General features: G+C 38.1%; 2 protein-coding genes across 3 annotated transcripts in view; both read right to left on the reverse strand.

Moving 5' to 3' along the window:
- LOC106867441 (allene oxide synthase-lipoxygenase protein) overlaps positions 1 to 6,424 on the reverse strand; it is a 55,653-nt gene extending 49,229 nt beyond the window's left edge. For both annotated transcript variants that reach the window (XM_089338672.1, XM_089338671.1), the window contains exon 1: positions 6,282 to 6,424. The gene's annotated coding sequence lies outside the window, so the exon portion shown is untranslated. The remainder of the gene's footprint in view (positions 1 to 6,281) is intronic.
- A 5,819-nt stretch (positions 6,425 to 12,243) lies between these two features.
- Positions 12,244 to 14,888, reverse strand: part of LOC106867444 (ATP-dependent RNA helicase TDRD9) — a 29,172-nt gene continuing 26,527 nt past the window's right edge. Inside the window, exon 38 of the mRNA XM_014912321.3 lies at positions 12,244 to 14,359. Within this exon, the coding sequence (XP_014767807.2) occupies positions 14,047 to 14,359 (313 nt within the window). The 3' untranslated portion in view covers positions 12,244 to 14,046. The remainder of the gene's footprint in view (positions 14,360 to 14,888) is intronic.

The following is a 14,888-nucleotide window of genomic DNA, read 5'->3' on the forward strand; positions in this document are numbered from 1 at the left end:
AATATTGGATAGCAGAGTAACAATATTAACTTTTTGCAGACCATATGTCACCCTTAAGGACCATAATGCCAAGATATTTTCTAAGCGTGGATGTGCGATTAGAAGTTTGTTTCCCAAACACATGGCTCCGGGTTCAGTTCCACTGTGTCGCACTTTGGGCAATTGTCGTCAGCTATAGCCTCGGAGTTTTGGCTAAGCTCTTCTATAGCCTCAAAAATTTTAGTCGAACGATTCGACCCCATGACCTTTTTATTAGCCTGATATTTATTCTGTTAGTCACTTTTGCTGAACTGCTAACTTATGATAGTGGGTGAGGGCAAACACAGAGACAGACACAACACACACACACACACACACACACACACACACATACATATATATATAAATGTGTGTGTGTGTGTGTGTGTGTGTATAAATATATATATATATATATATATATATATATATATATATATATATATATATATATATATATATATTATATTATTATATGTAGATGTATATGACGGGTTTCTTTCAGTTTCCGACCACCAAATCCACTCACAAGGCTTTGGTCGGTCCGAGGCTATAGTAGAAGGTACTTTCCCAAAGAACCGCGCAGTGGGACTGAACCTGATACCATGTGGTTGAGAAGCTAACTTCTAACCACACAGTCACGCTAACACTTCTACGGACAAATTCTTCCTCAGAAAACTTCAACCTCAGACTGGATAACCATCGTCATCATTACCTGCACAGTTGATTGGTTAATGACATCCGGTAACTTCTTCTCACAAATATAAATGTCCTCCATATTTGAGTTATAATGATCATTTCCTCCACCATCGGCTCCCTCATTACTGCAATTCTCACGCCTGTACCCAGTGACAGGTAAACAAATTACCTGTGGTAGACATCCTCCTCCAACCGCTACCCAACAACAGCCCACCACTCCTGCGTTGCCGAGTCATTTGATCAAATGAGTCTTCTGTTACCGGGTCACGAGTCTTCAATAATTCCGACCAATGAAAATGAAACAATTCTATTTCTACAATGCTTTTATTGCGGAAATCCCTGACTAAAAGTTCGTTCTTTTGTCGTCTTTAAGGTTGCGCGCGGCGAATCGTAAAGGTGTGGGGGGGGGGACTATCAATATCGAACGCATAAAATAAACTCAACAGGAACTAAGTACTTTCTCCTTCACGATGTCTCTCTCTCTCTCTCTATCTATCTATCTATCTATCTATCTCTCTATCTATCTATCTATCTCATTCTCTATCGCTCTCTTTACACACACACATACACACAAAATCACACATACATGTATACATATATACACATATATACATACATATAGATAGATAGAAAGCAAACTTTGTTTATATGCTTGGACAATATCTTCACAGCAATTCACCGGACTTATTAAAGGCCCCGGATCTATTTTAAAACGGGGGCCACATTTTTCATTAATGTTTTACGTAGTGTTTTTGGTACGGAAAGACTTTCAAACTTCGTATACTTATCTATTTTGTGTTATAGAACAGAAAAATATTTTTGTATTCGAATTTATTTCATGTAAAAAATTGTCTTATTTCGATAATTTCAACCAATCACTGACAAGTATTCAGTTGTTTACATTTACTCCTTTGGCTGATTAAGCGATGTAAAGCGTATTTAATTTCCATACCTTCGTTTTATTTGCTTTTTTCATTTTAAATTTGCTTTAACCCTAACCCTAGGGTTAGGGTTAGGGTTAATTGTTTCAGAATCGTTTGTTTATGTAGTCGGCACTTAATGTATATCGGCTGAATGGACGTCAGTGATTGGTTGAAATTACAGAAATACGACAACTTTAACATGGAATAACTTATGGATTTCTTTTTTTTTTTTAAGAAGACTAAGAGAAAAAGATGTTTTATATGACACATTCTACCAGTGTTCCAAGTTTCAATGCGTTTCGTTAATGAAAAATGTGGCCCCCGTTTTAAAAAAGATCCAAGGCCCCTTTTTATTGCAGAGAAAGAGTCTATGATGAGCAGACTCCTTTTCATTGATCATACGACCGCCGAAAAGCCGCAGTCCCTGAAAAACCACGGTCAGGACTACAATGGGCCAGTGGTTTCACAAGTGTCTACTTGGAATAAAGAAAAGGGAGTGTTTTTGGTGTCGTGGTGATAAAAATATATTTTAATGTCGGGACCCTTATCTCTGAACCCAATTCAGTTCTCTTTTTCCTAAATCCACTTTTAAAGAACACCCAACGGAAGGAAATAAAGTCATTCTCTCTCTCTTTCTCTCTCATTCTCTCCCTCTCTCATTCTCTCTCTCTCTCTCATACTATTTATAAAAGCATATAAATATAAATATAATATATATATATATATATATATATATATATATATATATACATATATATATATACACATACACATATATATGCATATATACACACATATACGTACATACACACACACACACACACACACACACATATATATATATATATATATATATATATGAATACACAGGCATACACAAATATATATATATATATATATATATATATATATATATATATATATATATATATATATATATATATATATATATGTATGTATATGTGCAGGCGTGGCTACGTGGTAAGATATGTGCTTCCCAATCACATGATTCTGGGTTCAATCCCACTGCGTGTCACCTTGGGCATCTTCTACTACAGCTTTTGAGCCGAACAAAGCCTTGTGAGTGGATTTGATTGACGGAAACTGAAAGAAGCCTATATATATATATATCCAACGAGTTGCCATAATTGACCGCTAAATCCACAAGTGCTGGTGGTGGTGGTGGTGGTGGGGATAGTGGTGGTGGTAGTGGTGGTGGGGATAGTGGTGGTGGTGGTCGTGGTGGGGATAGTGGTGGTGTTGGCAGCAGCGGTTCTGATGTTATCAGCTGCGGGAAATTTGCAAATATTAAGGTCATTTGTTTGTTGAGAAATTGTGAAATAGTTCATCAACAGAGATGTAATTATTGAGTAAATTAATAACGTTAGATAATGAGAGGAGGAGGAGAATAAGGGGAAGGGGAAGAGGGTCGGGTGGAGAAGGTGATGAAGGAGGAAGCAGGAGGAGAGAAAACGAGTGCGGCGGACGAGGAGGAGGAGAAGGGAGAATGAGGGGAGGGGAAGAGGGTCGGGTGGAGAAGGTGATGAGGGAGGAAGCAGGAGGAGAGAAAACGAGTGCGGCGGACGAGGAGGAGGAGAAGGGAGAATGAGGGGAGGGGAAGAGGGTCGGGTGGAGAAGGTGATGAGGGAGGAAGCAGGAGGAGAGAAAACGAGTGCGGCGGACGAGGAGGAGGAGAAGGGAGAATGAGGGGAGGGGAAGAGGGTCGGGTGGAGAAGGTGATGAGGGAGGAAGCAGGAGGAGAGAAAACGAGTGCGGCGGACGAGGAGGAGGAGAAGGGAGAATGAGGGGAGGGGAAGGTGGGGTGTAGAAGGGGAGTTAGTGATGATGGAACGATGGGGGGGTCGGATGAATCAACGACATTGCTTACGGTTTTCAAACCTGGTACTTATTCTATCCTTCTCTTTTGCCGAACCGCTATGTCACGGGGATGAAAACAAACCAACACCAGTTGTCAAGCGATGGAGGGAAGGCAACACACACATACACACACACATGCACACAAACATGTATGTATGTATGTACAGCGGGTCTTCCCCACATTTCCCACACACACACGCACGAACGCACACACACACACACACACACACACACAAGAATGTCGCTGAGAACTACGTTAAGGGTACACGCATCTACGGAATGCTCGGCCACACGCACGTGACTTTCACGAGCAAGCTGTCCCGGTTGATCGGATCAACTGGAACCCTCGTCGTCGTAAACGACCGAGTGCCAGTCTCCAGTCTATTATACATAACAAAAGAAGCAGAGAGACGGGAGGGGGGAGATGGAGAGAGGCGGCGGGTGAGAAGGTCGGAATCGCAAACAGAACAATCGAGAAATAAAGATAATTACTTTGCGACGAAAGATTCTCCACTGAAACAATAACGCAAAGAATGAAAAGCAAATAAACTTCTGCTACAATTAATTGTAATATTAGAAAAAAAAGCGCGGAAAGTATTTTAATAATCTGGTTGAATGCTAAACTTTTGTCACAGCAAATCTATATTTTAACGGATAAACTATTTTTGTGATCCATTCATAATGTGAACTTTGTTTTTCTTGTTTTTTTTTTATTAATATTTTTTTTTTGTTCAGAAACAAAGTGATGTTTATGCAAAACTTTTAAAGAACTGTATTTTGTGTGTGTGTGTGTGTGTGTGTGTGTGTGAAATAAAGTGTCTTGCTGAAGAACACAACGCGTTACACGGTCCAGGAATCGAAGCCACACGCTTACGACCAGGAGTCCAGCACCCTAACCATGCGCCCCCCCACACACACACATACACATACATACATACATACACGTATGGATATATTTATATATTATTTATATTATATATAATATATATATCTTTATTGCCAACATAGGGGCTAAACATAGAGGGGACAAAGGGATTAAGTCGATTACATCGATCCCAGTGCATAACTGGTACTTATTTAATCGGCCCCGAGCGAATGTAAAGCAAAGTCGATCTCGTCGGAATTTGAACTCAGAAGGTAAAGATAGACGAAATACCGCTACGCGTTTCGCCCGGCGTGCTAACGGTTCTGCCAGCTAGCCAACTTATCTAATATAATATATAATAAAATAAATATGTGCGTGAGTGTGTGTGTGTATGTGTGTGTGTGTGTGTGTGTGTGTGTGTATATATATATATATATATATATATATATATATATATATATATATATATATATATATATATATATATATATATATATATATATATATATATATATATATATATATATATATATATATATATATATATATATATAGGCGGTGCCCCAGGACGAGACGAGATTATATGAGTGAGGCAAGCAAAAGAATAAAAGAACGCGAGGACGTGGTACATGTAAAGTATTAGCAGACGCTCAGGGAAGGAAAGAAAGGTGGTTTTACGTTTCGAGCATGGCTCTTCGTCAGAAACAGGAGACGGAGGGAAGCCCAAGAGAAAAGGATGGCGGAGGGGAAAAATCGCCAATGATTCACATGTGGTTACATTTTGAAATATATATGTGTGTGTGTGTCTATGTATGTATATATGTATATATTTATATATATGTGTGTATATATTTATATGGATATATTTATATGTATGTTTTTTCTTTATAGATAGATAGATAGATAGATAGATAGATAGATAGATAGATAGATAGATAGATATGTAATGAGAAATAGGCGGAAGATAGGAAAATGTTTATTGATCACTACAATTGTTTCGGCCCTTCTAGCATCGATCCCTCACGAGTGGGATACTGTACAAGTGGTTTAGGAGTGTCGGCCGATGCTTTTCAGGTAGCATCCAACCATCCATCCTCAATAATGAGGGGATTAGAGAGGAATGTTTCAACATGCATATCTAGGTTATCTGTTGATAAAGAAATATTTGATTCACATGCATCATGTTACAATGCTGCTTTAGCTCGGGCTGGCTACCGAGAGAAAGTTCAATACATACAAGACACAGGCATAAACTCTGCGAATTCTTGCACTAATAAATACACATTACATACCAACGCAACGATACAGTAAGCGAACAGACACAGGTCGAAAATACAGGTCAAAAAAATTGCTCGATGCAATTAACTACAAACCAAAATTCATAGACACACGACACAATAAGTCTCTGCTGCTCATAACACAATAAATTGTCCCAAGTCTATACAACACACCAGAACAAATAAGCCAAACAACAAATATAGGAATCATGATATCCTCTGGCACGGCCCAGTCCACGGTTAACATGTTTCAACGAAGAAGATCGCTACGGAATTTTTGGCCGCTGTTAGACAAATGTTTTCCAAAATCAAATCGATACCTTTCGATTTGATTAATAAACACACAGTGAAGGTATTGTACGCAAACTCTATTAATTTAGAACACACACACACTGTTACTCCTTACCTATATATATATATATATATATATATATATATATATATATATATATATATATATATATATATATTACCTATATATATATGTATATATATATATATATATAACAAAACGAAGAACAAAAAAAAGCGAATCAACTACCCCGCCCCCTCCTGAATAATTCTCTAGATATTTCCTTTAAAAGCTTTGTACCCTCAATACTGATAAACACCCCGAGTACCTACCTGCTTTTCACAGCAGCGATAAAATATTCCAGTGGACGGTTGTTGTTAAAAAGCCGTCCGTTTCAAAATCCTGTTTTGCGTGAAATAATGGGAGCGGACCAAAGTTGATTTCACTTCAACAAGTTTTTCACAGCAGACAAAACGAAAAAAGTCAGCCAGAATTGCCGCCGCCGCCACCGCTGCTGTTGCAGTCGCTGCTGTTGCAGTCGCTGCTGCTGCTGTTGCCGGTGTCATCGTCGTCGTTTCAGTGTTGTCCATGTTGTCGCTGGCGGCGGTGGCTGAGGGGGTGGTGATTATTGCTGCTGGTTTTTGTTGTTGTTGGCGGCGGCGGCGGCGGTTACGAAACCTCCTCGTAGCGTCGCTCTTGATCCGTTGCTGATGCAGGTTTCCAGCCTTTGCTTTTTTTTTTCTTTTTTTTTTTCCCCTCTTTGCTTCTTTCAGACATTTTATTTTTGTTGTTGCTAGCTCTGAGACAACTCCCCTTACTCACACACTTACTTACACCTCTACACGATCTACTTTGATCGGCCCAGGACTATCGCAGAAGACACTTGCCGAAGGTGCCGCGCTGTGGGGTTAAACCCAGAGCCATATGGTTGGGAAACCCAACTTTACCCGAATGTTTAATAATGTACAAAACAGATACACACCCATGAAATCACCATATTTGGGTCAAATGAGTTTTTAAAAAATGCCAACAATCTTCATCCAAGCAAACCAGTCGATGGTATGAGTTGAGCTTCATTCAAATACACACACATACGCAAACACACACACACACACACACAATTCTTGTAGAACCTAAAATATAATTTTACCCTTATATATATATATATATATTTATATATATATATATATATATATATATATATATATATATATATATATATATATATATATATATATATATATGTATGTATTCTTTTTTATTTTCTGTAAAGACATGCAAAGCTCTCAGAATACTGTACAAACTTAGATGACTACTGTAAATAAATTATATTTCTAATGGTAACCTTTTCCACAGTTTAATGCACCGTTCTGACGTATATTTAAATTGTCTGCCAGCAGCTAAGAATAACAAATTTCAGAAAAAGTCACCACACTTCTGACCTTCACGTTGAAAAGACGTGACCCTTTTCAAAGTGCTGCCAAATGCTCTAGCTTACGACATTGTAGATACATCGTTCACAATTTATATTTTCTTTTCTATTCTGGGCACAAGACCCTAAATTTTGGGAGAGGGGACCAGACAATTTGATCGATCCCAGTACGCAAATGGTACTTAATTTATCGACCCCGAAAGGATGAAAAGCAAAGTCGACCACAGCGGAACTTGAACTCAGAACTTAGAGACAGACGAACTACCGCTACGCATTTCGCCCGGCGTGCTAACCACTCTGCCAGCTCACCATATTCTTTTCTACTCTGGGCACAAGGCCCGAAATTTTGGGGAGGGGCCCAATCGATTAGATCGACCACAGTATGCAACTGGTACTTAATTTATCGAACCGTAAAGACAGACGAAATACCACTAAGCATTTTGCCCGTCATGCTAACGTTTCTGCCAGCTCGCCATATTGAGATATGTATGTGTGTGCGCATGTGTGTTTGTGATTATATAGGCATTTGCATATATGCATATTTATAGGGTTATATATGCATATATATTTTTTGCGCTGTATTGCGTCTTTGTTACTTTCTTGCATCTGTTATTTTGTTATTGATCTTCTATAGAAATGAAGCCATGTCCTTTAACTTGCTGCTTTTCTTTACACGAAACGAGAAGATACATTGCGGAACTTTTATCTTAACGAGTTATATCTATTTATCACCCGAAGACACCCACCTGCACGGCTCCACTCTTACTCAGCTGGCAAAATGAGCTGTACCTGTATTTCAAAGGGCCAGCTTTTTCACATTCTGTGTCACGCTGAATCTCGCTGAGACCTACGTTAAGGGTTCGTCTCCCTGTGAAGTAGTCACCCAATTACACATTAATTTCACGAGCAGGCTGTTCCGTGGATCGGATCAACTGGAACCATCGTCGTCGTAACCGTCGAAATGCTATATATGATATTGTGTATATATATATATATATATATATATATATATATATATATATATATATATATATATATATAGAGAGAGAGAGAGAGAGAGAGAGAGAGAGAGAGAGAGAGAGAGAAAGAGAGAGGAGACACACACACATATATATATATATATAATCTACAACTATCAGTAAAATTAATTTATTTACATTTCTCTCTCTCTCTCTCTCTTGTATGTATATGCGTATAAGTGGTGCATTATGTGTGAAAGTGGAAAAATTCAGAGCAAATACGTATTCAATATAGAAATAACTGATATATATATATATATATATATATATATATATAGAGAGAGAGAGAGAGAGAGAGAGAGAGAGAGAGAGAGAGACAGACAGACAGACAGACAAACAGACAGACAGAGATGCACAATTATGTCTGTGTTTGCATTTTGCTTGATGCATTGGCGCGTAAAATACGCATGCACACACACCCATACACACATTGACAAAGTATTTTTGTTCAATTAAAAATACTTTGGTCATTTCGTTCGGCCATGTGGCACAGACATTCCCTTGTTATTCTTCCAGTTGTAAACGTAATGAATCACTCATTGGCTTCTTACAAAACATGCTATCAACGACGCTAGTGCTCACAAAATCCATGGCAGACGATAAATATATTAAAATGCTTCCAGATTGAATTATGTCATATTTTCTGGAAGTATAAATGAAAACAGAAAGGGTTTCGATGGCAATTCTGGTTCGCCTCAGTTTCTCGGAGAGACGATGAGCAGCTCTGGTACGTTCACTTGGCGTCAGGGTAAAATCGATTTTTCAAAATAAATGCTTTACTATATTTTGTTTGACATTCTGAGTCCTCGGATGTCACATGCCTCGACATACCGCCAACGGTGAATATATTATTTCACTGTTGACTATATGTCGGGGGGGGGGGGAGAAATTTTGTTTAGACAACCAAATACGTGTCATTAGTAAGGGTCAACAACGCCGAAACGAACCTGACGTTCTCATGAGTCATTGCTGGGACGAAGCTCACCTCGCTCTGTCTTTAGCATTTAAACCCCTTTAGCATTTAAACCGACCATATCAGGCCAAAATACTCTGCTTGTTTTAAGTTCAAACCGGACAGATCCCGCCTCTCATACCTACCCTACAAAGTTATTCTAAAAATAAGCAATTACATCATGAAAATCTCGAAGATAATGCACGATTAACTGAAAACAAAGTGAATAAATAAGCATTACCTCTGACAGAGTAATCTGAATGTTAAAGGGTTAATTCAACATGTCTATGAATAGATTTTGTCTCAGACAGAAACCACATCATCGCACTTTTCAATGGTGTATATATATATTCAATACGAAACACAGACGGAGATGCTGGCAGTGGTGGTGTTTTTCGTTGTAGGTCTGCCCTGACCAAGAACATCTATTTATCACAAGCTCTCCACTCGTGACTATCCTGCCTTTATTGCTTCATACAGCGTATCAGGAACTAATTTCTTTTAACCAATTTGTATTTCACCTTTTGTATTTCAGACAGTAGGGTTTAATGAGAAGAACATTTGTCTGTTATTTCACGCAAGTAAAAACGACCGAGTAGAGGCCCCGTTATTGTTCCCTATGTTTTATGTGTTTAAGGGTCACTGGTAAATTCTCAAACTCAACCATGAAGTTTTCACACAGCGGGCCTCAAAGTACCCCTAGCCCACTCCTGTGATAAATGTGGTTGGTTATTTTAACACAAAACTGACAGACAGTAGGAGATTTTTAACCGGGACGTTTTTAAGAGACAAAATCTATCTGCCAGACACAGACATGTTTCAAACTTGTGTCTTTCCATAAGAAGTGTATGTCGTCTGCTGTTATGATGCTTTGATTCTTAATACTCACACACACACACACATAAATATATATACGTATATGCATGTCTATTTGACATACAAGAATTCAGTTTAAAATAACGTATACACACACAAACACACACACACCGTATACTCAAACATACAGATGCTAACACACATACACGTGTATGCATGTAAATCTGTGTGTGCATTATAAATATATATATATATATATATATATATATATATATATATATATATATATACACACACGCATGTATGTCTATGTAAGTATAAACGTATGTGTACACATACATGCATACATACATACATACATTTTTTATATATACAATACACCTGATTAAGAACAGATGTAGCCAATGTCAATAAAAATATACTCAATACTGTCCAAATGCATGAATAAAGGAAACATGTTTATTCATTAGATGTGATTGAAATTGCAGAATGACTACCAGGTTTCGCTTTACAGCTCATCGGATATTTTATGCAGTAACTCGAGTTGTATTTTTGTCAGAATTTTGTATGAGATTGAAAGAAGAGAAATTCTTTGGCAATCTCCACAGTCCTGTCAAATCCCTCTTGCCGCATTTCCAACATTCTCTGAACTGGAGTAGTCGGCATTGGCCAAAACCACGTGGTTGCAATGCAAGCCTTTTAACCAGTCAGCTTATTCTGTATTTCATTTAAGAAACGAATATACGAGTATAATTTCTGCTCTAATGTAAGGCGTAGTGAAGGATGAAATTTAGATGGAATTTAATTTAAATTGCCGTTATTTCCGAGCATTATTCCGTTTTAGCCTTCAATGCATTTCAGTATATTATTCGAAATATGAATGCATTCTTTTCTATTGAGCCTTTTGCTAATTTGCGGTGCACGGGAAAATATTTCCAAATTTGCAATAATTAGTATTATTGCTATAACTGTTTATCTCTTTTAGTTGATATTAAATCTTATTTTAATATCCATTTCAGAAATGTAACCGCTCTGTGGCTACAGACTGAGCGTTCATTACTAAGTGTTCGATTTTGAGGCTATTTGACTTTATATTCCAATATCCACCGTTCATATGTAATTAGTATATTTTAATTACAAATTTTCAGTCTTCCACTCACTTCAGTATCACATTTATTTCCTTCAATGTCTCTGCCCAGAGAAAACATACAGGATACGTATGCAATGACTTTATTCATGGCCAAATAATGCTTTCACATGTATTGTCTATGAAGAGAACTTTCTCTCAAAACAACTTCCCCAACAAAAGGTTTACCCACGTTCAAGTATTCTAAATATAATTGTACATTCCTTTATTTCGACCAATCAACATTACTTTGTGCGCCTCCATTTTATACACAGGATTTGATACTTTTTTTATTCTTTTACGTGTTTCAGTCATTTGACTGCGGCCATGCTGGAGCACCGCCTTTTAGTTGAGTAAATCAACCCCAGGACTTATTCTTTGTAAGCTTAGTACTTATTTTAATGGTGTCTTTTGCCGAACCGCCAAGCTATGGGGTCGTAAACACACCATCATCGGTTGTCAAGCGATGGTGGAGGGACAGACCAGACACACAAGCATAATATATATACGACGAGCGTCTTTCAATTTCCGCCTACCAAATCCACTCCTGAGCATAGATAGATAGATTTGGGGGAAAGGACTAGTAACTAGTCGATTACTTCAACCCCAGTGTTTCACTGGTACTTATTTAATCGACCTCGGCAGAATTTGAACTCTGAACGTAAAGACGGACGAAATACCGCTAAGCATTTCGTCCAGCACGCTAATGATTCTGCCAACTCACCACCTTGATGATGATGATCATGATGATGATGATGATTATGATGATGATGATAAACATTACTCATCCATTCAATTAGTTATTTGAGAGTGAAAACACAAAACAAAACCTGGAAAGAAAACCCCCACAAAGACCAACATCTCCATCCAGATAGGGGTACATAGTTCCAGTTGAGGGGTGGAGAGGGTGCAAAGGCAGTCATTTAAAACAGTTTGACACAAAACCAAATCAAATTCTTGATGTTTTATTAAAAAATACAATTCTTTGATAGAATCAATGAAACACCAAATGGCGCCATATCTTCTTTAACAGGTTTCAGTCATCGGATCATAATATGTTGGAACAATACCTTCAAAGGTAGAAGAGTCACTCCACCAACAATTTACCCCCACCCCCATTTCATTACCTGCGGACTGTATTTACATATGTTTTTGTATGTTTAATTACATATTTCTCTTTTTTTTTTCTTTTTTCTTTTTTGGTAATGTCAAAAGGATGAAAGGTATAAAGTGAGTCTAGGTGAGATTTGAACTCGGAATGTAAGAGGACAGGACCAAATATTATGAAATACATTTTGTCCAAAACTACTGAGTCTGCCATTCCCGTAACCAATCTGAGTTCTTACTTGTCTACTGATCAACAGTATATATATATATATAGATATCTAAACAAATATGTGAATGCGTGCGCGCGCGTGAGTGTGTGTGTGTGTGTATATGTATATATTTATACACACACACAGATATGTGTGTGTAAGTGTGTGTATTATAAATCACAAGGATGGACCATTCCATGCCAGGCAAATCTGTTGTAGACCACACCCACTAATTAAATTCTTAGCAATCAATCAAACTGATTGACGCCAGCAGAGAAGGAAAGCACTTCTTCTCCCTTACAAAGTCTGGCGCCTGGATATAAATGAAAGACTCTGATGGATAATCTCCTCCTCACGGACACAGCCAAATCCAGGTCTGTCTGAGGATTCTGTGAAAGCACCAAGATTGGGACCTTAGCAGCAGACATCGTCACAAAGGGAGAAAAAACAAGGGGAGCAGAGGCTGGGCCGTAAACAGGACAGCAGGAGAATGGATTGAGGGGTAGGTATATAATTGGAAAGACAATACACACACAAACAGATAGGATGGGCTTCTTTCAGTTTCCGTCTATCAAGTCCATTCACAAGGCTTTGGTCAGTATAGGAGAAGACACTTGCCCAATGTACCACGCAGTGGGACTGAACACGGAACCATGTGGTTGGGAAGCAAATTTCTTACCACACAACCATGACTGTGTCTGTACACACACACATATATACACACATTTATATATACATATATATATATGTATACACACATACACATACATACATATATACACAGATACACACACACACACACACACACACACATGTATATTTAATATACACAGGACTTGAATACAAGCTATTATAAGTTTCATGTCTCTGGAAATACAATGATCAGACAAGCTTGTATAGCCTGCCATGTATTGTCAGGCCCTATTTTCATGGTTATACAAACTTTGTCCGACCATTCTATTATCAGAGGCATGAAACTTATAGCAGCTCACACTTCAATCTTCCGTTTGTTAAATGACATTTGTCTCTGACTGAATGGAGTGGGTTTTTTTCTTGATTCCACCAATAATGGAACAACATGCTTTCCTTCTCTGTGTGTGTGTGTTTGAGTGTGTGTGTGTGTGTGTGTGTGGGTATGTTTGTGTTAGTGTGTATGTATATATACACACACACATATACACACACATATATAAACATATATGTGTGTGTGTGTGTATATATGTGTGTGTATATATGTCTGTATATATATGTGTGTATATATATATATGTATATGTATATATGTGTGTGTGTGTGTGTGCTTGTATATATATATATATACACACATACATATACACTCATAAACACACATACATGCACACACATATCACCCATACAAAACATACATACATATATATATACACACACACACACACACATATATATATACATACACACATCACGGTATAATTTTGAGAAGAGCTGAAGCAACAGTTTCTTCCACCACTGAGAAAGAAAGAAAGAAAGAAAGGAAGGAAAGAAAGAAAGAAAGAAAGAAGCCACAATCTGCCACCCAGCACCCCAACCCTTTCAAACAAGATGGTGCCATTTTCAAATGGTGCCACCCAAGATGCTTGCTTCTTTCCTTAAGTGTCCAGATGCTTGCTTCTTTCCTTAAGTGTCCCTGGGTTGAAATGTGCATGTTCAGAAGCTTCGGTGATGGAAACGTCTCCTTGCACAGCTTGCATCGAATCACATTGGAATAGCTGGACCTGTCAAATAAACCAAAAACAGAAACGTACAGCTGCGGACATTCTGGACAAGTCTGCTACTTTACAAACGGTTTAATCCTTATCTAATTTGAATATAACGAAGATTTTTAAATTATAGGCTGTGTGGCCACAGTTGGGGGGGGATGGCATGGAGAGCAGTGGGGGAGAGGAAAGAAAGGTCACCAGGTGCAATATCTATGAACAAAAGCAACGTCAAAGTGTGAGGGAGGAGGAGGAGGAGAGAGTAAAAGAGGAAATGCAAAATAACAACAGGGTTAAGATCAATGAAGGGCCCCAACAGGGGTTGTTGGTTCAGAAAAGTTTTTATTGTTTATCTTCTTGTTTTAGTCGTTGGACTGCGGCCATACTGGGGCACAGCCTTGAAGGGGTTTTAGTCAAACAAGTCAACCCCAAGACTTAATTGTTTTGTTTTGTTTTGTTTGTTTGTTTTGCAGTGTATCGTACTTATTCTATCGGTATAGGAAGCTAAGAGTTGAGGGCAGATAAGGGCACAAACCCCTAATGGCAC

Source organism: Octopus bimaculoides, chromosome 20 (genome assembly GCF_046866305.1).
Source record: "Octopus bimaculoides isolate indiv1 chromosome 20, ASM4686630v1, whole genome shotgun sequence".
NCBI lineage: Eukaryota > Metazoa > Mollusca > Cephalopoda > Octopoda > Octopodidae > Octopus > Octopus bimaculoides.